This window comes from Oncorhynchus masou, chromosome 17, assembly GCF_036934945.1.
Source record: "Oncorhynchus masou masou isolate Uvic2021 chromosome 17, UVic_Omas_1.1, whole genome shotgun sequence".
NCBI lineage: Eukaryota > Metazoa > Chordata > Actinopteri > Salmoniformes > Salmonidae > Oncorhynchus > Oncorhynchus masou.
Window position 1 is genome coordinate 11,202,670 of NC_088228.1, and position 22,241 is coordinate 11,224,910.

Here is a 22,241-nt window from a genome sequence, read left to right on the forward strand (position 1 = left end):
AATATTAGATCAGTATTATTTGTTGGGAAACTCAGATAATTTCCTTTGTCTTTACTTTTACTATATGATAGATGACTTTCTCTATATGATATGATTGGGGCGGCAGGTAGCCAAACCGGAAGATTGCTGGATCAAATTCCGGACCTAGCAATGTAAAAAAAAAGGTTGTTCTGCCACTGAACAAGGCAGTTAACCCACTGTTCCCCGGTAGGCCGCCATTGTAAATAAGAATTTGTTCTTAATAAAAGATAGGTACTATAGATGATCTAGGGACATGTTTATGGATTTGATATCGTCAGGGGAAAACCTCTGGTTGAAAATGTTGAGGTAGAAGCAAGCACTTAAAGGGTCTTTCACTCCCTCATATGGCTTCCTACCTCCCTGTCTACACACCCCCACAGTGTGTGAGGGCGGGGAGTGAGCAGAGAGACGTATTCACACGCTCTTGACAGAGTGATGCTGACACACTCAGTTGAACTGGCAGCTGCTGCCGCTGCTTCTAGAAAGAGGAGTGTGTGTGTGTGACTCCACTCCAGGGAGAGTAGACAGAAACATTTCCAGAGCTATACAAGGAGAGAATCTGTACAGGAGGGGAGAACTCAACAGGAGTCGGTTGACATTGGGATATTATGCATAACAGCGGTAAGTGCTGTGTTGTGGCGCGTGCTCGGCAGTGATTCTTTCCAGTTTGAGATCTATTTATACCACTTGTGACCATAGCGGCGGGAAGATGTTTTGTTATTTTATGTAGAATACTAAATGATATATTATGTGATCTCCCAAGACATTGATTCAGCTTTGATCTAACTACTAAAGGAGCACCATTGTGAGAAGTGGCAGAGCCAAACTCCATGCGCTCTCCGGACCGCTGCGGTCCGCTGCACCTACCCAACTATTTTTGCCTCCACATATTTGGCATTTTTATGAAAATCTTAGAATATTTGGCCAAGGAAACGTTTCTGGTTGATCTAAACCAGTAAAACATGAAGGGAAACGGGTTAAAACGGGATTGAGTGCCGTAGCAGCAAATATGTTGAAAGAACAACTAATAAGCATGGAGAGGCTCATAAATTTGACCGAATTACTTTATAATCTAACGCCATTTGCTTATTTGTCATCAGAACAACATATTACACTGCACCGACCTGGTGACAATAAAATATGTATATATATATATTTTTTTAAACATGCTTTTTGAAAGTAGTTAGGCCTACTGGCCTCTAAGTTTAGCCGGAACAAATATTATGGATATACTGACAAGATATACAGGTCTCTCCGCCCTAACGAGGGCTATATCAGACTGCTAATACAGGACTAGTGAAGGCCCAGTGCTCTACATTTGTGAATACATGTTTTTTTTAATATACAGTACCAGTCAAAAGTTTGGACACCTACTCATTCAGGTTTTTTCTTTATTTGTACTATTTTCTACATTGAAGAATAGCGAAGACATCAAAACTATGAAATAACATATGGAATCATGTACTAACTAAAAAGTGTGAAACATCAAAATATATTTGATATTCTCCAAAGTAGCCACCCTTTGCCTTGATGACAGGCTCTTGGCGTTCTCTCAACCAGCTTCATGAGGTAGTGACCTAGAATGCATTTCAATTAACAGGTGTGCCTTGTTCAAAGCTCATTTGGGGAATTTCTTTCCTTTTTAATGCGTTTGAGCTAATCAGTTGTGGTGTGACAAGGTAGGGGCGGTATACAGAAGATGGCCCTATTTGGTAAAAGACCAAGTCCATATTATGGCAAGAATAGCTCAAATAAGCAAAGAGAAAACGACAGTCCATCATTACTTTAAGACATGAAGGTCAGTCAATTCAGTGGCAAAATCCATCAAGCGCTATGATGAAACTGGCTCTCATGAGGACAGCCACAGCAAAGGAAGACAAATTTAACTCTGCTGCAGAGGATAAGTTCTAGGCTACACTGCCGGGGCGGCAGTGGACTAGTAACCGAAAAGTAACCGAAAGGTTGCAAGTTCAAATCCCCGAGCTGACAAGGTACAAAATCTGTCATTCTGCCCCTGAACAGGCAGTTAACCCACTGTTCCTAGGCCGTCATTGAAAATAAGAATTTGTTCTTAACTGACTTGCCTAGTAAAATAAAGGTAAAAAATAATAATAAAATAAAAATAAATAAATGGTTCAAAGAGTTCAAGTTACAGACACATCTCAGCATCAACTGTTCAGAGGAGACTGTGTGAATTAGGCCTTCATGGTTGAATTGCTGCAAAGAAACCACTACTAAAGAACACCAATAATAAGAAGAGACTTCCTTGGGCCAAGAAACACCAGCAATGGACATTAGACCAGTGGAAATCTGTCCTTTGGTCTGATGAGTCCAAATTTGAGATTTTTGGTCCAACTGCCTTGTCTTTGTGAAACGCAGAGTAGGTGAACGGATGATCTCCGCATGTGTGGTTCCAGCCGTGAAGCATGGAGGTGGTGGTGTGATGCTTTGCTGGTGACACCGTCTGTGATTTTAACCAGCATGGCTACCACAGCATTCTGCAGCGATACGCAATCCCATCTGGTTTGCGCTTAGTGGGACTATCATTTGTTTTCCATCAGGACAATGACCCATCACAACTCCAGGCTGTATAAGGGCTATTTGACCAACAAGGAGAGTGATAGAGTGCTGCATCACATGACCTGGCTTCTACAATTACCTGACCTCACCCCAATTGAGATGGATTGGGATGAGTTGGACCGCAGAGTGAAGGAAAAGCAGCCAACATGTGCTCAGCATTCCAGGTGAAGCTGGTTGAGAGAATGCAAAGCTGTCAACAAGGCAAATGTTGGCAACTATGAAGAATCTAAAATAGATTTTGATTTGTTTAACCTCTTATCACGGCAACTACTTTGATACATTCACCCTGGAAGGTAAATAATGTACTTACATTCAGTAATCTTGCTCTGCTTTGTCATCCTGAAGGTCTCAGAAATAAAATGTAGCATAGTTTTGTTTGATAAATACATTTTTATGTCCAAATGTAGGCACTGGGACCTACAGTTTGACCCCACTGCTGTCTCTGGCTCCACACCCACCACGCCCGGCCACCTAGATGTGTGAAAGTTAGTGTATAAGCTAATGATCTATAATTTATGACATTCCTGGGTGTGTGTAAACTTAAATGTTTTATTACCATAGCATTTTGTATGTTCACTATAGTTATGTACTTGAAAATGTATCAATTGGGCACATTTGGGCAAACTCCTGGCAGACTTAATACAAAATTTGGTGCAGTAATGTAATTCTTCACTGGATCAGTTGGAAACTTTGCACACAAACTGCTGCCGTCTGGTGGCCAAAATATAAATTACACCTAGACTCCTATCTGAAAGTATAGCCTTTCTCTTGCATTTCAATGATGATGAAAAAAAACGCACCTCAATGAGCTGTAAGCTGTATACGTATATGTATATGCACCTCAAATGAGCTGTATACGTCCATAAGCAAACAGGAAAACGCTCAAAAAGAGGCAGCGCTCTTAGTGGCCGGAGACATTAATGCAGGGAAACTCAAATCCATTTTACCTCATTTCTACCAGCATGTTAAATGTGCAACCAGAGTGAAAAAAATTCTAGACCACCTTTACTCCACACACAGAGACGCGTACAAAGCACTCCCGCCATTTGGCAAATCTGACCATCAAATCTGACCATCAAATCCAATTTTATTAGACACATGCGCTGAATAGAACAGGTAGGCCTTACAATGAAATGCTTACTTATGAGCCTAACCAACAATGTATTTAAAAAAATACAGATAAGAATAAGAAATAAAAGTAACAAGTAATTAAAGAGCAGCAGTGGAATAACAATAGCGAGACTATATACAGGGGGCTACCTGTACAGAGTCAGTGTGTGGGGGCACCGGTTAGTTGAGGTAATATGTACATGTAGGTAGAGTTATTAAAGTGACTATGCATAGATGATAACAGAGAGTAGCAGCAGTGTAAAATGGGGGGGGGGGTGCAAAAAGTTTGGCTAGCCATTTGATTAGATGTTCAGGCTTCTCACGACTTGGGGGTAGAAGCGGTTTAGTAGCCTCTTGGACCTAGACTTGGCGCTCCGGTACCGTTGCCATGAGTTAGCAGAGAGAACAGTCTATGTCTAGGGTGGCTGGAGTCTGACAATTTTTAGGGTCTTCCTCTGACACCATGTGGTATAGAGGTCCTGGATGGCAGGAACCTTGGACCCAGTGATGTACTGGGCCTTTCGAACTACCCTCTGTAGTGACTTGCGGTCGGAGGCCGAGCAGTTGCCATACCAGGCAGTTGCCATACCAGGCAGTGATGCTACCAGTCAGGATGCTCTCGATGGTGCAGCTGACCCTTTTGAGGATCTGAGGACCCATGCCAAATCTTTTCAGTCTTCTGAGGGGGAATAGGTCTTGTTGTGCTTTGACCATGTTAGTTTGTTGATGATGTGGACACCAAAGAACTTGAAGCTCTCAACCTGCAGCCCCGTTGATGAGAACGGGGGCATGCTCAGTCGTGTTTTTCCTGTAGTCCACAATCATCTCCTTTGTTTTGATCACATTGAGGGAGGGGTTGTTGTCCTGGCACCACAGGTCTCTGACCTCCTCCCTATAGGCTGTCTCGTCGTTGTCGGTGATCAAGCCTACCACTGTTGTGTCATTGGCAAACTTAATGATGGTGTTGGAGTCGTGCCTGGCCGTGCAGTCATGAGAGAACAGGGAGTACAGGAGGGGACTGAGCACGCACCCCTGAGGAGCCCCTGTGTGGAGGATCAGCATGGCAGATGTTGTTACCTACCCTTACCACCTGGGGGCGGCCCGTTAGGAAGTCCAGGATCCAGTTGCAGATGGAGGTGTTTAGTCCCAGGGTCCTTAGCCTATGAGTTTTGAGGGCACTATGGTGTTGAACGCAAAGCTGTAGTCAATGAATATCATTCTCACATAGGTGTTCCTTTTGTCCAAGTGGGAAAGGGCATTGTGGAGTGCAATAGAGATTTCATCACCTGTGGATCTGTTGGGGCGGTATGCAAATTAGAGTGGGTCTAGGGTTTCTGGGATAATGGTGTTGATGTGAGCCATGACCAGACTTTCAAAGCACTTCATGGCTACAGACGTGAATGCTACAGGTCAGTTGTCATTTAGGCAGGTTACCTTAGGCACAGGCACTATGGTGGTCTGCTTAAAACATGTTGGTATTAGACTCAGACAGGGAGAGGTTGAAAATGTCAGTGAAGACACTTGCAGTTGATCAGGGCATGCTTGCAGTACACGTCCTGGTAATCGTCATATCGGCAGCGGAGAGCGTGATCACACACTCTTCCAGAACAGCTGGTGCTCTCATGCATGTTTCAGTGTTATTTGCCTCGAAGAGAGCATAGAAGTAGTTTAGCTCGTCTGGTAAGCTTGTGTCACTGGGCAGCTCTCGGCTGTGCTTCCCTTTGTAGTCTGTAATGGTTTGCAAGTCCTGCCACATCCGACGAGCATCAGAGCCGGTGTATTACGATTCAATCTTAGTCCTGTATTGACGCTTTTCCTGTTTGATGGTTCGTCAGAGGGCATAGCAGGATTTCTTATAAGCTTCCGGGTTAGAGTCCCACTCCTAGAAAGCAGCAGCTCTAGCCTTTAGCTCAGTGCGGATGTTGCCTGTAATCCATGGCTTCTGTTTGGGGTATGTACGTATGGTCACTGTGGGGACGACGTCATCAATGCACTTATTGATGAAGCCAATGACTGATGGTGTACTCCTCAATGCCATCGGAGGAATCACGGAACATATTCCAATCTGTGCTAGCAAAACAGTCCAGTAGCTTAGCATCTGCTCCATCTGCCAACTTTTTTTATCGAGTCACTGGTGCTTCCTGCTTTAATTTGTGCTTTGTACTTTGAAACTATGCAGACATAGAAGGCTCACTTTTACACAAACTGTACTTAGAGTTAGGAACCCATGAGGAGGCTTTTTCAATGTGCACTTCCGGTTAGAGTTTCAAGTACAGGTTTGTGACTGTGTGAGTGTGAAGTCGTGGCCAAAGGTTGAGAATGACACAAATATGAATTTCCACAAAGTTTGCTGCGTCAGTGTCTTCAGATATTCTTGTCAGATATTACTATGGAATACTGAAGTATAATTACAAGCATTTTATAAGTGTCAAAGGCTTTTATTGACAATTACATGAAGTTGATACAAAGAGTCAATATTTGCAGTATTGACCCTTCTTTTTCAAGACCTCTGCAATCCACCCTGACATGCTGTCAATTAACTTCTGGGCCACACTGATGGCAACCCATTCTTGCATAATCTATGCTTGGAGTTTGTTAGAATTTGTGGGATTTTGTTTGTCCACCCGCCTCTTGAGGATTGACCACAAGTTCTCAATGGGATTAAGGTCTGGGGAGTGTCCTGGCCATGGACCCAACATATCGATGTTTTGTTCCCCAAGCCACTTAGTTATCACTTTTGCCTTATGGCAAGGTGCTCCATCATGCTGGAAAAGGCATTGTTCGTCACCAAACTGTTCCTGGATGGTTGGGAAAAGTTGCTCTCGGGGGATGTGTTGGTACCATTCTTTATTCATGGCTGTGTCCTTAGGCAAAATTGTGAGTGAGCCCACTCCCTTGGCTGAGAAGCAACCCCACACATGAATGGTCTCAGCATGCTTTACTTTTGGCATGACACAGGACTGATGGTAGCGCTCACCTTGTCTTCTCCGGACAAGCTTTTTTCCAGATGCCCCAAACAATCGGAAAGGGGATTCAGAGAAAATGACTTTACCCCAGTCCTCAGCAGTCCAATCCCTGTACAGTTTGGAGAATATCAGTCCGTCCCTGATGTTTTTCCTGGAGAGAAGTGGCTTCTTTGCTGCCCTTCTTGACACCAGGCCATCCTCCAAAAGTCATCACCTCATTGTGCGTGCAGATGCACTCACACCTGCCTGCTGCCATTCCTGAGCAAGCTCTGTACTGGTGGTGCCCCTATCCCGCTGCTGAATCAACTTTAGGAGACGGTCCTGGCGCTTGGACATTCTTGGGCGCCCTGAAGCCTTCTTCACAACAATTGAACCGTTCTCCTTGAAGTTCTTGATGATCCGATAAATGGTTGATTTAGGTGCAATCTTACTGGAAGCAATATCCTTGCCTGTGAAGCCCTTTTTGTGCAAAGCAATGATGACGGCACGTGTTTCCTTGCAGGTAACCATGATTGACAGAGGAAGAACAATGGTTGGAGTCATTAAAACAAATTTTTCAACCACTTCACAAATTTCTTGTAAACAAACTATAGTTTTGGCAAGTCCTTTAGGACATCTACTTTGCACATGACAAGTAATTTTTCCAACAATTGTTTACAGACAGATTATTTCACTTATAACGCACTGTATTACAATTCCAGTGGGTCAGAGGTTTACATACACTAAGTTGACTGTGTCTTTAAACAGCTTGGAAAATTCCCCAAAAATTATGTCATGGCTTTAGAAGCTTCTGATAGGCCAATTGACATCATTTGAGTCAACTGGCGGTGTACCCGTGGATGTATTTCAGGACCTACCTTGAAACTCAGTGCCTCTTTGCTTGACATCATGAGAAAATCAAAAGAAATCAGCCAAGACCTCAGAAAAGAATTGTAGACCTCCAAAAGTTTGATTCTTCCTTGAGAGCAATTTCCAAACGCCTGAAGGTATCACGTTCATCTGTACAAACAATAGTACGCAAGTATAAACACCATGGGACCATGCAGCCGTCATACCGCTCAGGAAGGAGACGCGTTCTGTCTCCCAGAGATGAACGTACTTTGATGCGAAAGTGCAAATCAATCCCAGAACAACAGCAAAGGACCTTGTGAAGATGCTGGAGGAAACAGGTACAAAAGTATCTATATCCAAAGTATAACGAGTCCTATATTGACAAAACCTGAAAGGCCACTCAGCAAGGAAGAAGCCACTGCTCCAAAACCGCCATAAAAAAAGCCAGACTATGGTTTGCAACTGCACATAGGGACAAGAATAGTATTTTTTGGAGAAATGTCCTCTTTTCTGATGAAACAAAAATAGAACCGTTTGGCCATAATGACCATTGTTATGTTTGGAGGAAAAAGGGGGAGACTTGCAAGCCAAAGAGAACCATTCCAACTGTGAAGCACGGGGGTGGCATCATCATGTTGTGCGTTGCTTTGTTGCAGGAGGAACTGGTGCACTTCACAAAATAGATGCATCATGAGGAAAATTACATGGATATATTGAAGCAACATCTCAAGACATCAGTCAGGAAGTTAAAGCTTGGTCGCAAATGGGTCTTCCAAATGGACAATGACCCCAAGCATACTTCCAAAGTTGTGCCAAAATGGCTTAAGGACAACAAAGTCAAGGTATTGGAGTGACCATCACAAAGCCCTGACCTCAATCCTATAGAAAATTTGTGGGCAGAACTGAGAAAGCGTGTGCGAGCAAGTAGGCCAACAAACATGACTCAATTACATCAGCTCTTTCAGGAGGAATGGGCCACAATTTACCCAACTTACTGTGGAAGGTTACCCAAATGTTTGACCCAAGTTGAACAATTTAAAGGCAATGCTATCAAATACTAATTGATTGTATGTAAACTTTTGACCCACTGGGAATGTGATGAAAGAAATAAAAGCTGAAATAAATCACTCTACTATTATTCTGACATTTCACATTCTTATAATAAAGTGGTGATCCAAACTGACCTTGGACAGGAAATTGTTACTAGGATTAAATGTCAGGAAATGTATTTGTCTAAGGTGTATGTAAACTTCCGACTTCAACTGTATATACAGTGGGGCAAAAAAGTATTTAGTTAGCCACCAATTGTGCAAGTTCTCCCACTTAAAGAGATGAGGCCTGTAATTTTCATCATAGGTACACTAACTATGACAGAAAAAAAATCCAGAAAATCACATTGTAGGATTTTTAATGAATTTATTTGCAAATTATGGTGGAAAATAAGTATTTGGTCAATAACAAAAGTTTCTCAATACTTTGTAATATACCCTTTGTTGGCAATGACAGAGGTCAAACGTTTTCTGTAAGTCTTCACAAGGTTTTCACACACTGTTGCTGGTATTTTGGCCCATTCCTCCATGCAGATCTCCTCTAGAGCAGTGTTGTTTTGTGGCTGTTGCTGGGCAACATGGACTTTCAACTCCCTCCAAAGATTTTCTATGGGGTTGAGATCTGGAGACTGGCTAGGCCACTCCAGGACCTTGAAATGTTTCTTACGAAGCCACTCCTTCGTTGCCCGGGCAGTGTGTTTGGGATCATTGTCATGCTGAAAGACCCAGCCACGTTTCATCTTCAATGCCCTTGCTGATGGAAGGAGGTTTTCACTCAAAATCTCACGATACATGTCCCAATTCATTCTTTCCTTGACACGGATCAGTCGTCCTGGTCCCTTTGCAGAAAAACAGCCCCAAACATGATGTTTCCATCCCCATGCTTCACAGTAGGTATGGTGTTCTTTGGATGCAAAGCATTCTTTGTCCTCCAAACACGGCGAGTTGAGTTTTTACCCAAAAGTTATATTTTGGTTTCATCTGACCATTTGACATTCTACCAATATTCTTCTGGATCATCCAAATGCTCTCTAGCACACTTCAGACGTGCCTGGACATGTACTGGCTTAAGCAGGGGGACATGTCTGGCACTGCAGGATTTGAGTCCCTGGCGGTGTAGTGTGTTACTGATGGTAGGCTTTGTTACTTTGGTCCCAGCTCTCTGCAGGTCATTCACTAGGTCCCCCCGTGTGGTTCTGGGATTTTTGCTCACCGTTCTTGTGATCATTTTGACCCCACGGGGTGAGATCTTGCATGATGCCCCAGATCGAGCACGATTATCAGTGGTCTTTGTATGTCTTCCATTTCCTAATAATCGCTCCCACAGTTGATTTCTTCAAACCAAGCTGCTTACCTATTGCAGATTCAGTCTTCCCAGCCTGGTGCAGGTCTACAATTTTGTTTCTGGTGTCCTTTGACAGCTCTTTTGTCTTGGCCATAGTGGAGTTTGGAGTGTGACTGTTTGAGGTTGTGGACAGGTGTCTTTTATACTGATAACAAGTTCAAACAGGTGCCATTAATACAGGTAACGAGTGGAGGACAGAGGAGCCTCTTAAAGAAGAAGTTACAGGTCTGTGAGAGCCAGAAATCTTGCTTGTTTGTAGGTGACCAAATACTTATTTTCCACCATAATTTGCAAATAAATTCATTTAAAAAATCCTACAATGTGATTTTCTGGATTTCTTTTTTTTTCTCATTTTGTCTGTCATAGTTGAAGTGTACCTATGATGAAAATTACAGGCCTCTCAGCTTTTTAAGTGGGAGAACTTGCACAATTGGTGGCTGACTAAATACTTTTTTGCCACACTGTATATAGTGACGTATTTAGCTTGATATTTTCCAGTACCTTATAGAGTAAAACATGACTTTAAACCCATTCCAATCCTGACATTTCCTGAGTAATGTATTTGTATTTATTATGGATCCCCAGCAGCTACTCTTCCTGGGGTCCGGCAGAATTAAGGCAGTTATTAAATTTGAAAAACATTACAATATATCCATTACAGAATTCACATTTACATTACATTTAAGTCATTTGGCAGACGCTCTTATCCAGAGCGACTTACAAATTGGTGAATTCACCTTATGACATCCAGTGGAACAGCCACTTTACAATAGTGCATCTAAATCATTTAAGGGGGGGTGAGAAGGATTACTTTATCCTATCCTAGGTATTCCTTAAAGAGGTGGGGTTTCAGGTGTCTCCGGAAGGTGGTAAATGACTCCGCTGTCCTGGCGTCGTGAGGGAGTTTGTTCCACCATTGGGGGGCCAGAGCAGCGAACAGTTTTGACTGGGCTGAGCGGGAACTGTACTTCCTCAGTGGTAGGGAGGCGAGCAGGCCAGAGGTGGATGAACATACATACTAAATGTGTGCCCTCAGGCCCATACTCCACTACCACATATCTACAACACAAAATCCATGTGTATGTATAGTTTGTATGTTATCATGTGTGTATGCATGTGTATGTGCCTTTGTTTGTGTTACTTCACAGTCCCCCTGTTCCATAAGGTGTATTTTTACCTGCTTTTTAAATATGATTCTACTGCTTGCATCAGTTACCTGATGTGGAATAGAGTTCCATGTAGTCATGGCTCTATGTAGTACTGTGCGCCTCCCATGGTCTGTTCTGGACTTGGGATTGTGAAGAGACCTCTAGTGGCATGTCTTGTGGGGTATACATGGGTGTCCGAGCTGTGTCCTAGTATTTTAAACACTTTGAGCCATGAGAGATTGACATGAATGTCATTGATGTTAGCTCTCCGTGTACGTTTAAGGGCCAGCCGGGCTGCCATGTTCTGAGCCAACTGCAATTTTCCCAAGTCCCTCTGTGGCACCTGACCACACGACTAAACAGTAGTCCAGGTGCCTGTAGGACCTGCCTTGTTGATAGTGTTGTTAAGAATGCGGAGCAGCGTGTTATTATGGACAGACTTCTCCCCATCTTAGCTACTGTTGTATCAATATGTTTTGACCATCCAGGATAACTCCAAGCAGTTTAGTCACCTCAACTTGCTCAATTTCCACATTATCCATTATGAGATGTAGTTGAGGTTTAGGGTTTAGTGAATGATTTGTCCCAAATACAATGATTTTAGTTTTGGAAATATTTCGGACTGCAGCTCTTTGTTAAGTTTTGCAGTCATTTCAGTTGCTGTAGTAGCTGACGTGTAAAGTGTTGAGTCATCCGCATACATAGACACACGGGCCTTACTCAAAGCCAGTGGCATGTCATTAGTAAAGATTGAAAAAAGCAAGGGGCCTTAACAGCTACCCTGGGGAATTCCTGCTTCTACCTGGATTATGTTTGAGAGGCTTCCATTAAAAGAACACCCTCTGTGTTTTGTTAGACAAGTAACTCTTTATCCACATTATAGCAGGGGGTGTAAAGCCATAACACATCAGTTTTTCCAGTAGCAGACTATGATCGATAATGTCAAAAGGTGCACTGAAGTCTAACAAGAACAGGATCCATCTGCCCAACTGTTTTCTCCCCTTACTAGCTCTGACCTTGTTGATAGCTACTTTCTTGAGGAAAAATGGACTTACTGTGATATGTGGTTTTCCTACCAAGTTACTGTACCTTAAGATGAATGCCCTAACTGTCAGACCTAAATGACTAAAATGTAAAAAAATATATATATACATACAAATAATTACTTAAAAAGGTTAAACATTAGTAGAAAGTAGTCTAAGTAAAGGTATGGGTCACAACACATATTACAAACCAAACACACCTGTGAGGTAAAGCATATTGGACTTTCAAAAGTCAACAAGAAAACTTGCAGAACAAATAAGCAGTTTTACTGGCAGATGTCAATGATGAGACTTGAGAGGCGAGACACACCTTTGTCTTTGTTAGATGGACATGGTATCGTGGCCAATACACCATCGGCAGGAAAGCCATTAAAGCCTTGTATTTACAATGGAATACTTAAGTGCCTGGGAAGTATACTTAAGCAATAAGGCTCGAGGGGGTGTGGTATATGACCAACATACCACGGCTGTTGCGTCGTGCCTAAAAACATTCATTAGCCGCGGTATATTGGCCATAAACTATAAACCCTGAGGTGCCTTATTGCTATTCTGAACTGGTTACCAACGTAATTATATTAAAAATTAAATGTTTAAAAATAAATGTTTTGTCATACCTGTGGTATGCGGTCTGATATACCATGGCTGTCAGCCAATCAGCATTCAGGGCTCAAACCACCCAGTTTATAATTAGTGTCTTATGTCAGACATCAGTACACACACACGTACATGAAGCAGAAATTAATACAAAGTAAGACAATACTGATATCCAGAGCCATTTATTTTAGCATGACTCTACTTCTAACTGTTGTTTAATTTACCAATGCAAAATGACCCCAGGTTCATATACGGTAAGCGGTGGTGAGTGGAGTAGTGTAACTGAATGGCCCTTTCCAGTTAACTCCAGATTTACTTGAATCAGACAATTTGCAGACGATTGTTTCTTGAACCATTGTCCTTTATGAGAAAATGACACTTAAATTAGTAAACACAGATTCATGCAGGCGTGGACTTTACTGTAACACACAGACAGTCAATATTCTCATTAACACACGAGGGGGGGGGGTGGCTGGGGGAAGCTGAGGTTTAGACAAGACAGCAATAACTCATCTTACTCAGGCAAAGAGGGAGTCACAGGAAGAGATAAGGATAGAGAGAGGGAGACATGGAGAGGGGAGAGAAGAGACAGAGATAGATACGAGATTCTGAGCAAGTGACCCTATTAGGCAGTGGGTAGCTAATGACAAAGGCTCTCGGGGGGGGGGCAGCGGCATGGCGATGTGCTGGGAGTCCCAGGCCCATCCATGATCCCCCTTGGTCTATACCCAGGCCAAACGGGCGGAAACAACCTATTCCAATCCCTGCTCTCTCACTGTCATTGTGCTCCCAGAGCTATCCTGATGCCCTCCATTGTGTGCCGAACGCTTTCCGCAGCTCTCAGGAGTTCCGATGGATCGCCGCCATAAACCCCTCTATTGTGGCGGAACCCCCAGCACCACGTTTGCTGCGCTGGCTTTTACCATTCACCGGCCACATTTTGGACTCCTCAGCTAATGTCACACAAAGACACACTAGGAAATCAGAGGAGAAGCACACAACAGAAGTACTTGTTTTTATGATATGAAACTGATTTAGTTTAAATGATTAGCCTATAGATTTAAAACAGGTATAGAGGGATTGGGTGACTGGAAGGTCAACCTCTCTGAGGTGTGTGTGGGGCCTCGACTCATCTCACTTCAGTCTCTCGGTGGACCCACACTCTCCCCAAGTAGAACCCCACCAGCCACTATATTTTAATTTACGTTTGAGTAATTTAGCTGACGCTCTTATCCACAGCGACTTACAGGAGCAATAAGGGTTAAGTGTCTTGCTCAAGGGCACATTGACAGATTTTTCACCTAGTCATGTCAGGGATTCGAACCAGCAACCTTTTAGTTTCTGCTCCAACACTCTCAACCGCTAGGCTACCTGACCACAATACTCAGCGTGTGTCCGTAAATTCAATCTGGAGTGCCAGTGCGCTCTGGGCTTTCATAAATTCCCGAGCATTGTCAGATTGTCCAGAGTGTTTCGTTCTTGGAGCGTTCAGAATGCACACTAGACGCGCTGGCCGAGGAGGGCTGATCCGAGCGTTCTGACCTCACATCAGCAGTCAAGCTAACTGGCTAACGTTGGCTAGCCACTCCCAGACACGAATGTGAGAAACTCACTGACCATTTTATTCACCCTAGCAGAGCTGGTTCGGCTGCTTTCATGTTTTCCAGAGCGTTGGTGACGAACTGTGCTGCTGGCAACAATTTAAGTGCGCTTTGTTTTGCTGATGTTTACCGGCACTGGCCGTATTCAACGGGTGTTGAGCGTTCGTAAATTCATCAGTTATTCTGCACTCTGACAGTCAGACGAAAGTGCTCTGAAATCAGAGTAGATAGCCAGAGTAAATTTAAAAACGCACATTTAACTGACAGTCTTCCTCCAATGTATGTACAATAACATAATCCACAGATTTTCGGTACATTAGGAGAGGAGTTGGAGTTTAAAAGTGCGTCAAAGTACAAATAATTGCTAGATTTTTTGTTGTTGTGTGTTCTGTTAAATGTTTGCTCAGCCCACATGCTCTATATATGCAATGCATACTATAACTATCTCCTGATATACCTGACCATATTGAAAACTCAATGCCACTCTTGGTAAATATAGTTTCAGAATACTCAAATATCAGGATATAAAATGAACTTGGAAACCCCTAAAATAATGGCAATAGGAAAAACAAAACATTCATGATCTACAGCAATCCTTTAGTGGACCACAAAAAATATATAAAATACTTAGGATGCTAAATAAGTGACAAACAAATATAAAGAAGTGTGTCTCATTACTCAACAATATGAAAGCAGGTCTAATTAAATGGAAAAAAAATCTTCCCATAAATCTTACAAGTAGAATATTTCCTCTTCAGAATGGCATGGCTCTCAAAGTTGTTAATTGATTTCTCGGTTACCACACCGAAGACATTCTTGTAAAAAAAGTATACTTGATCATACGACTTTATATGGGCAAATAAAAATAGAATAAAAAGGAAAGTTCTACACCTTAAGTCTGAGGGTGGTGTTACGTTCCCCCAGCAAGAACCAAACATGTCACTCAAACAGAAAAGGGAACTAACAAAGTCACTGACAACAACAAAAACAGGTGGGGTTTTAGGAGGGGTTATAAAAAGACTCTCATAGGTGTGTTCATTGAAAATTGCATAGCAAGAACAACTATGACCTAAAAGACACCCACCCAACTAGGGAGCACCAACTAAAAGGTGTTGACCCCCCCTGTCAAGACAACTGAAGCACTAGGCCAGCCACTCTTAAATGTCATGTCAGCACAGGTGAAACACCTTTCGACTAACGATATGGACAGGCCAGCACAGGTGTGCTGACTAACGAGGTGACACCAATCGGCATGCCTTACGTGCTAACCTGCAGCCTCGAAATATAATTGGAAAAACCAATACTTGTAACAGTGGTTTTAACCTTTCAGACATGGAATTGAATCAACACGCCGCCACCCAGGGCTTTTACTTGCAATACATAGGCTAGTTAAATGCACTAAAGAGGAACACTGTGTACATATTGAAGATGTGCACGCTCATCCCCAGAAACTTTTCACATGTGAAGTTTCAAAGGATAAAGCTAAGAACATATCACTCCCTAAAAACACAACCCTATGGAACAATCATTGGATCATAGCATTTAAGAATCTACTGATAAATTGGTCCACATTGAAAAGTAAAGGCATATAAACTGTAAAAGAGATCACAGAAGAGCCAAGATTAATAATTGTTGCCCTGCATAAAGCTGGAAAGGGTTGCAAAAGTACCTCAAAGTCAGTCCAAGGTAAGACAAACGGTCTATAAATGGAGAAATTTCAGCACTGTTGCTACTCTCCCAAGGAGTGGCCGTCCTGCAAAGATGACTGCAAGAGCACAGCGCAGAATGCTCAATGAGGTTAAGAAGAATCCTAGTGTCAAGCTAAAAACTTACATATCTCTGGAAGATGCTAACTTCTCTGTTGACGAGTCTACAACACGTTAAACACTAAACAAGAATGGTGTTCAGGGGAGGACACCATGGAAGGAGCCACTGTAAAAAACAACAACATTGATGCACATCTGAAGTTCGCAAAAGAGCACCTGGATGTTCAACAACACTACTGGCAAAATATTATGTGGACAGATTAAACTAAAGTTGTGTTTGGAAGGAACACACAACACTATGTGTGGAGAAGGAAAGGCACAGCACACCAACATCAAAACTTCATCCCAACGGTAAAGTATGGTGGAGGGAGCATCATGGTTTGGGGCTGCTTTGCTGCCTCAGGGCCTGGACAGTTTGCTATCAGACGGAAAAATGAATTCCCAAGTTTATCAAGACATTTTTCAGGAGAATGTAAGGCTGTTCGCCAATTAAAAGCTCAACATAAGTTAGGTGACGCAACAGGGCAACAACCCAAAAGACAAAAGTAAATCAACAACAGAACAGACGCAATACGCCTTCTGGAGTGGCCCAGTCAGTCCTGAACTCAACCTGATTGAGATGCTGTGGCAGGACCTCAAGAGAGTGGTTCAACACCAGACATTATATTGTGTAACTATTTTTTTTTTTTTTAAAGAGGAATGGTCCAAAATTCCTCCTGACTGTTGTGCAGGTCTGATCCGCAACTACAGAAAACGTTTAGTTGAGGTTATTGCTGCCAAAGGAGGGTCAACCTGTTATTAAATACAAGGGTTCACATACTTTTTCCCAACCTGCACTGTGAATGTTTACACTGTGTGTTCAATGAAGACATGAACAATTATAATTGTTTGTGTGTTATTAGTTTAAGCAGACTGTGTTTGTCTATTATTGTGACTTAGATGAAGAGCAGATACAACTGTACGATCAATTTATGCAGAAATCCAGGTAATTTTAAAGGGTTCACATACTTTTTTCCCCCACAGTGTATATATATATATATATATATATATATCTCATCATACTATTTTCTTGAGGTACTATTTCATTATTGGTTTTGTTAATGACGTCACTACTGCATGTTAACCTCCCCAGTAATGAATCATCCTTGAAAGCCCTGTCAGGAAATCTATTTATGACCATTACACTATTAGACACAGTCAGAATAGACACAGCTCAATATATATATTACCTTAACTTACATACCGTGGCTTGGACAATAAAACATGTATCTGTGTGCCTGCATGACTAAATGGCCCCACAATTCATCATTATGACACTTTATTAGCCCACTAGCTTTTTAAAAAATCATGGAGATTATAGAAGCAAAAACTATGCTAAATAAGAGTAAATACAACAACTTTACATTAAAAAAATAATTGTTAAGTCTTTACATTAAGTTGCTTTTGTACCTGTGTAATTGCTCTATTAATGATGTTGTATTCAAGCTGCAATATCTAACTTTTTTAGGGAGACCGACCAAATGCACATAGAAATATGAGTTATAGAGCTTTCATTCTCATCATTCGCTATTTCTATGCATCCTATTCTTTAGTTTAGTTTTTGCATCTTCTACTTTGGGTTTTGTACAACAGCTTCAAACAGCTGAAAGTATAATATTTTTGTTATGGAAAAGATATTTCACAGTGGTTTAGATGGTGCAATGAGTCTTCACAATGACTGCTTGTTTTGTCACATCAACTGAAATTAGGCAAACTATTAGAATTTTATCAACTAGGAAATGGCAGAGCGATTTCTGCATATTGCATCTTTAAATAACAACATTGTATTAAGAACTTAATACATTCTAGTTAGAGTAATTACAGAGTAACTACACAAGTAGAAGAGCAGTCTAACGTAAACAGTTACCAGATGTTTAAGAACTCTATCACACCCAAAGGCAAAATTGTAAAATTCCGTTTCAGACTAGTTGATTGATCTGTTTGTCTGCTTTTCTCTAAGGAGGATTTTATTACACTTAACTCTCACCACATTGGGCCATTAGAGTAAAATGTGTACTCTCTGTTCCATTTCAGAGCAATGCTCGGCACCCTGGGGACGCTGGATGAGTCTTGAGTAACTATGAGGACGGCTGTGTGTGAGTCAGTAACAACAGGAGTGTGAGTGACTTGCCGGACGGAGGCGATGGTTTCCGGGAGGCTCCTCATGTGATTCTCCCTGACACACCCATGCCTCCTGCTCCATGTGGGAAACCTAGGATGGAACACACACACTGCTATGCACAGTCACTGGGACAGCTGCCTGTGCAACCACTCTTTCACACACTCTTGACACACATCACCGCCGCCACCACCACTCAGACTTGACAGAGGAAGAACCCTGGAATTTTCCAGAACCAATTTTCCGGTATGTTTGTGAATCTTCGGCGGATCCGCAAGTGCCAGTGCTTGCAGCTAATGACCACGTGCCTGGTGCTGTCGGTGGTGATGGTGTGCTGGGATGGCAGCGTGATGAGCCACGTCAAGGCCTACTCCTACCGCTACCTGGTCAACCGTTACACCTTCATCAACAAGAGCTTCACCATCCCGCGGCAGGAGGCCCACATGTTCAGCAACCACCGCTACCTGCTCAACCACCCGTATAAGTGCTCAGGAGAGAAGAATGTTTTACTGCTGTTGCTAGTCAAGTCCTCCCCAGAGAACATCGAGAGACGGCGAGCCATACGGTCGACGTGGGGCAACGAGACCTACATCCGCCAGACCCTGGGGGTGACGGTGAAGGTGGTTTTTGTGCTGGGCCTCCCCAAGCAGCAGGAAGCTGCCCATACTCGGAGGAGCCGAGGGGGCACCCAGGACAACCTTGTCCGTGAAGACCGCTTGAATGGTGACTTGGTCCAGCAGGACTTTGTGGACTCCTTCCACAACCTAACCCTCAAGCTTCTGCTACAGTTTCGGTGGGCGCACGCCTACTGCCCGCATGCCCGCTTCCTCATGACGTCTGATGATGACATTTTCGTGCACATACCCAACCTGGTGCGCTACCTTCAGGACATAGACAGGAAGGGCGTTACAAACTTCTGGATCGGTCGCGTGCACAGAGGCGCGCCACCCATCCGCCGGAAGGAAAGCAAGTACTATGTCCCATACGAGATGTACCCGTGTTTGGCATACCCGGACTACACGGCAGGGGCGGGTTACGTTGTCTCTAGAGACGTGGCAAACAAAATCTACCAGGCTTCGTTGACCCTCAACGCCTCGCTGTACATCGACGATGTCTTCATGGGCATCTGCGCCAACGCCATGGGTGTGTTGCCGCAGGAGCATGTGTACTTCTCAGGTGAGGGCAAGGCGCCCTACCACCTGTGCATCTACGACAAGATGATGACGTCGCACGGCCACGTGGCCGACATATACGAACTCTGGAAAGCTGCCACGAATCCGGAGGTCAAGCGGGTCACGTCAGGACTCTTTGGGAGGTTGTATTGCACAGCTGTGAAACTCACCCTTCTCTGTAGACCTTATTTCTTAAACAGCTACCCCTGCAAGGCAGCCTTGTTGTAGTACAGTAAACCTATGTACTGTGTTTGGTCCAAAATAGAGCGAGGGATCATTTTGTGCCAAATTTTTCTTTCATCGGTCTCCCGTCATTTGAAAAGGATGAAAGAGGGAAGGCCTGTTTTTTATGTTGATGGAGGAAGATACTCATGAGTCATATCTATTGCTGTAAATTTGGGTTTTACAGTGACCTATCTATATGGCTTTATAGTGACCGTCTATCTATATGGCCAGCAGTGGTCCAATTCTTGATATCTTTACGATGTATTGAAGAGCAGAGACTGAATGTGATGAATAAGGAGATGCTATCCAGAGATAAGGATGACAAATAGGATTCTAAGTGAATTTCCGTGAACATCTGGTTCCATTAAACTAATTGAGAGAATGGCCTAAAATTCTGTTATTCTGTTGGTTATGCTGCTGTGGTTTAAAACTAACTGTGGATGGACTCAATTGGCTCATTGTCTGTCGTTTCACAGTAAGGTTTGCGAAAGTTAAAAGGAAGATATCATTTATTTTTTTAAACTTCAAAACGTACCCAATGTCAAGGATGCATTGGAAACTGACAGCAAGCATTTCAAATGGATGTTGGGGGTTAAAGAAGTCTTCAAAACTCTACAGCCATAAGGTGCCAACTGTCTTAGGTGAAGCAGTACATTAATGTGTAGCATATGTTTGAGTTATTAGTGGTGACTAGTGACATACTGTGCCCGTGGTTGACATACCCAGACTACATGACAGGGATGGGTTACCATGTGCGAGTGCCAAAAGTGTCTGTTACGAGGTGGAAAATTCCACAGAGATTCAAAGTGTTATACATATCAGCTGATCTCTTATCATTAATGAACATTTAAATGAACATTAATGAATTGTTCTGTAAATTAAAGGAGGATGCAGGTGGGAAATATACAGCTTGTTTCAAGCAATTTCTTTGTATTACATTTGGAAACCCTAATCAAAGCATATAGGAAGCCTTTTCAACCTGTCGCAAAGCAAATAAGAAACAAACAATGAGGTGATATAGACTAACTGTGAAACAAATTCATCTCAGAGAAAGGTTGTTGAACCACAGATCATATCCAACCCCTTTCATGGGTTCTCTCTCTTCACCATAGCAACTGTATGTTGAGCAGCGGGTGGGGGAGTGGGTTAGATGAGTGACACACAAGCCTCACCACAAAGCTCTGGGTTGTGTTCCTGTGGACATTCTGCATGATGGCTGTTGACATGAGTTCACTCTTGATATAAAAGCCGGTGGAGGTTCTTCCAGGATGTACTGTAGAAATATTTAATATAATGAAACATAAGCCTGTAAATTAAATAATTGTAATCATTATAGCTGTGAACTATTGAGGGCAAGATGAGAATATTAAGCAAACAAATGCCTCATTGCCAGTGTCTATATACAAAAGTATGTGGACACCCCTTCAAATTAGTGGATTCGGCTATTTCCACACACCCATTGCTGAAAGGTGTATAAAATCGAGCACACAGCCATGCAATCTCCATAGACAAACATAGACAGTAGATTGGCATTACCGAGAACTCAGTGACTTTCAACGTGGCACCGTCAGTTCGTCAAATTTCTATCCTGCTAGAGCGTGCAACTGTATGTGCCGTTGTTGTCAAGTGGGAACGTCTAGAAGCAACAACGGCTCAGCCGCATAATGGTAAGCCATAAAAGCTCACAGAATGGGACCGCAGAGTGCTGAAACGCATAAAAATTATCTGTCCTTGGTTGCAACACTCACTGCCGAGTTCTAAATTACCTCTAGAAGCAACATGAACACAAGAACAGAGCTTCATGAAATGGGTTTCCGTGGCTGAGCAGCACACAAGCCTAAGATCACCATGAACAATGCCAAGCATCGTCTGGAATGGTGTAAAGCTCACCGCCATTGGACTCTGGGCAGAGAACGCTACCTGCCCCAATGCATAGTGCCAACTGTAAAGGTTGGTGGAGCAGGAATAATGATCTGGGGCTGTTTTTCATGGTTTAGGCTAGGCCCCTTAGTTCCAATGAAGGGAAATCTTAACACTACAGCATACAATGACATTCTAGATCAGTGGTCACCAACCTTTTCTGAGTCAAGATCACTTTTGCAGTCAAAAAGCAAGCGGAGATCTACTGCTCAGATTCTCATTCCTACAAACAGTTGTGTAGGAATGAGGTTTTGGCAGTAGGCCGAATACATTATCACAGCATATTGGCTATATGATGGCCTGCCAATATTGTTAATCAGACCATATTCTATTTCAAAACTTGAGCTTTGATAACAGAATAGATCCGTTGGTTTACCATTGTGGAGCATCAATTGAAATAATTTGCTTTTTATTTTACTGGACTGATGGTACCTGCATCTGATGTTCAAGGAGGTCAAATTACGACGCTAGTGATCTTAAGGTCAAAAAGTCGGAGCTCTAAGAAAGATCCCTAAGTTTCCGACTTGGAATGGCCGTTCAAAACTATTTTTCCCAACCTCCTCTCACGGTCCCTGCTCTCTCCTTCCTTTCATCCGATGAGACTGACCAGAGAGAGGGGACACCGTCTTCCATCTGATGGTGAAATTCGAGTCGCACCGTATCTGCCTCATGAACAAATGAATGTTGTTCCTATGACCAGAGAATGTTAAAT

General features: G+C 42.8%; 1 protein-coding gene across 2 annotated transcripts; it reads left to right on the forward strand.

Annotated features, from left to right (window-relative positions):
* Window positions 1-463: 463 nt before the first annotated feature.
* On the forward strand, window positions 464-20,500 carry LOC135558148 (lactosylceramide 1,3-N-acetyl-beta-D-glucosaminyltransferase A-like). 2 transcript variants are annotated; one of them, XM_064991886.1, is made up of 3 exons: window positions 464-642; window positions 3,009-3,086; window positions 18,128-20,500. In XM_064991886.1, the coding sequence occupies exon 3, from the start codon at window positions 18,461-18,463 to the stop codon at window positions 19,610-19,612; it is 1,152 nt and encodes a 383-aa protein (XP_064847958.1). In that variant the 5' UTR covers window positions 464-642; window positions 3,009-3,086; window positions 18,128-18,460; the 3' UTR covers window positions 19,613-20,500. The 2 variants fall into 2 exon arrangements, with proteins under 2 accessions (XP_064847958.1, XP_064847957.1); XM_064991885.1 differs by lacking the exon at window positions 3,009-3,086.
* Window positions 20,501-22,241: the final 1,741 nt, after the last annotated feature.

What these genes read in the sequence shown, in the direction of transcription:
- LOC135558148 (XM_064991886.1), top strand. Translation starts at nt 18,461, where the DNA reads ATGTTTGTGAATCTTCGGCGGATCCGCAAGTGCCAGTGCTTGCAGCTA.